Below are 2441 nucleotides of genomic sequence, written 5' to 3' on the forward strand. Positions count from 1 at the left end.
GTAGAAAATGAAGGCTAATCATGTTTTGGGTGTACTATTCCTTTAAGCCCTGGCTGGAACCATTGGTAATTCACAAATTAAAAATCCTAATTGATGAAGGTTTCTGAAAAAATATATTTTATCAGTTTTTCTTGATTTTCCTCAGACAACAACCATAGTGATGATGTAAGAAACTGAACAGTGACTATCCGTCCAACCGAGAGAGAGAAAGACGACGGCCAGTGTTGGTTAAAAAAATAAACATCCCCATTCCAGTTCTCTATCTGATAGCTCTGGCAGCAAAGGAGACAAACCCAAGACTCCTCCTGTTTTTTGTTTTTCGTTTCGTTACTCTTTCAGGTAAAGAAAGCATTACAACATAAAATAGGCTGCAAAGCTCCTTCTTTAAAATCCCGAGAGACTTAGATTTAACTTCCTGTCCAGATCAATCACTCATGATTTGTGCAATATTCAACCCCTAGAATAAAGCCCTTTTTTTATTTTCTTAACTAAAACATTAACAAAAAGATTTAAGTTATTAATAATAAACAGGTTAATGATAATGTTTATATTTATCTTGTGTTGGACTATAATCATTTACGAACTGATTGTTTTATAACTTCAGTTTATTTTCATTTTTTCTGATCACTAAAGTGTCATAAACATCCGATATAAGATTAAAATAAGGAAAAAAGTCTCTTTTTAATTAAAGAACCTGCTCTCCTCTCTGCCACGTTTCATCGGCGGTAAAAAGGTTTTGGTTTCTCACCGCCACGAGCTGTTCGATGGTGAGGTAGTCACTGAGGGGGGCGTTGCGCCTGTAGCCCCAGGACTTCGTGTCGATGGTCATGCAGTTTTCCCATTTGTGTTTGAGCAGGTGTCCTGGCTGATAGCGGTCGGTGCAGGTGTAATATCCGCCGTGTTTGCAGATGGAGCCCTCGCCCCACCGATCATTCGTCACCACAGTGTCTCGCACCGGACTGTCGACATAAACAGATCCATGATGAGAAAACAGATGGAAACAAACTCAATAACAGCCTACAAAGGAAGTCAGAAATTAGCCAAACGAACAAAAGTGCAATAAATATTTAAACGAGCAATTTCAGTTAAAACTAGGGCCTAAATTAAATTCTAGGGCTTTAATTAATTCTAATAAAATAAATTAATTTATTAGAAACGTTTTACCAATATGTTTAAAAATGCAAACAATTTCCTATCTTTATATGCATACTAAAGTCCCAAACAGGAATCTTTGTATTCCGTTTCTTTTATGCACATAAATCTGAGGCACAAGCCGCGTTACAGCTGTTGGTTAACTGAGGATTGTCATTACCCGATCCGTACCATCAGCTCATTTGCGCGTGCGCAAACAGAATAACTTCCGGTGGCAATATTTCCTTTTTCTTACTTTTTTATTCTTTTGTATTTTTTAGAGGCATGGGTTTCTTTTTGTATATCTTTGTATTTTCGTCAATATTGGATGTTATCAAGGAATAAAATATATTTTTTTTCTCAAATAAAAAAATAATAGAGTGCATTCACTCTATTATCATAGAGTGCATCGGATAAACGTTACGCAATAATATATTCCCAGACTGCTCTTAACATGTCTGATGATGACGTCAAGCAATACAATGGATTGAATTTAAAAAGCATCCATTTCTTCCAGAAAAGTCTTCAATATTGTCTTTATTGTGTAGTTTAGTATTCTTTAATTATTTAAGGATATAAATAAAGTTTTTTCAGTACCGTAATTACATAATTTTTTGGCGACCCGGAAGTTATTCTGTTCGCGCAGGCGCAAATGAGCTGATGGTACGGATCGTGCTACCGGTACGGATCGGGTAGCGATAAGGATATTCAAGTTTTAAAACTATGGCTCCATCGGCGGAAATGTGTCCGCAGTCGCCATAATAAGTGCTATCTGAGTTAGGAAGGAACTGGGACCAGGAACAGGACTTTTTTGAATGAGTAACTGGCTTATCGAATAAATGAACTGGTGGGTTTAAATTAAACAAAATAATCACAACAATTCCAAATATAAAAATTATAGATCTATAAATTAAAAATTCAGAAACTGATCCATCTATTAAATAAAACTAAACAGAAATCTAAAAGGAACTTGTAATTTACAAAATTTTTACATTAATGGCTATAATATGCTTTATATATAAATATACACACACAACATGCTATATATATATATATATATATATATATATATATATATATATATATATATATATATGTATATATATGTATGTGGGGCTAGGGCATCCTGTAATTTAAAATAAAGGCCGATCTTTGACAGACCTCATACAATTATGAAAAAGTAAACACTTATTGGACAGTTGTGCTTCATATCATATTTCTGTTGTTAGCCAAGTGAAATGTGTTTTCTCTCATTAATCTAAAACCTGTTACAGTCATATTCAGTCCACTCATTTGTAGCGTTCATAGAT

General features: G+C 34.4%; 1 protein-coding gene across 1 annotated transcript in view; it reads right to left on the minus strand.

Annotated features, from left to right (window-relative positions):
- Nucleotides 1-685: 685 nt before the first annotated feature.
- The window catches only part of fuca2 (fucosidase, alpha-L- 2, plasma), a 9518-nt gene continuing 7762 nt past the window's right edge, over nucleotides 686-2441 (minus strand). Inside the window, exon 4 of the mRNA XM_015385595.1 lies at nucleotides 686-959. Within this exon, the coding sequence (XP_015241081.1) occupies nucleotides 686-959 (274 nt within the window). The remainder of the gene's footprint in view (nucleotides 960-2441) is intronic.

This window comes from Cyprinodon variegatus, unplaced genomic scaffold, assembly GCF_000732505.1.
Source record: "Cyprinodon variegatus isolate N-32 unplaced genomic scaffold, C_variegatus-1.0 Scaffold344, whole genome shotgun sequence".
Taxonomy (NCBI): Eukaryota; Metazoa; Chordata; class Actinopteri; order Cyprinodontiformes; family Cyprinodontidae; genus Cyprinodon; species Cyprinodon variegatus.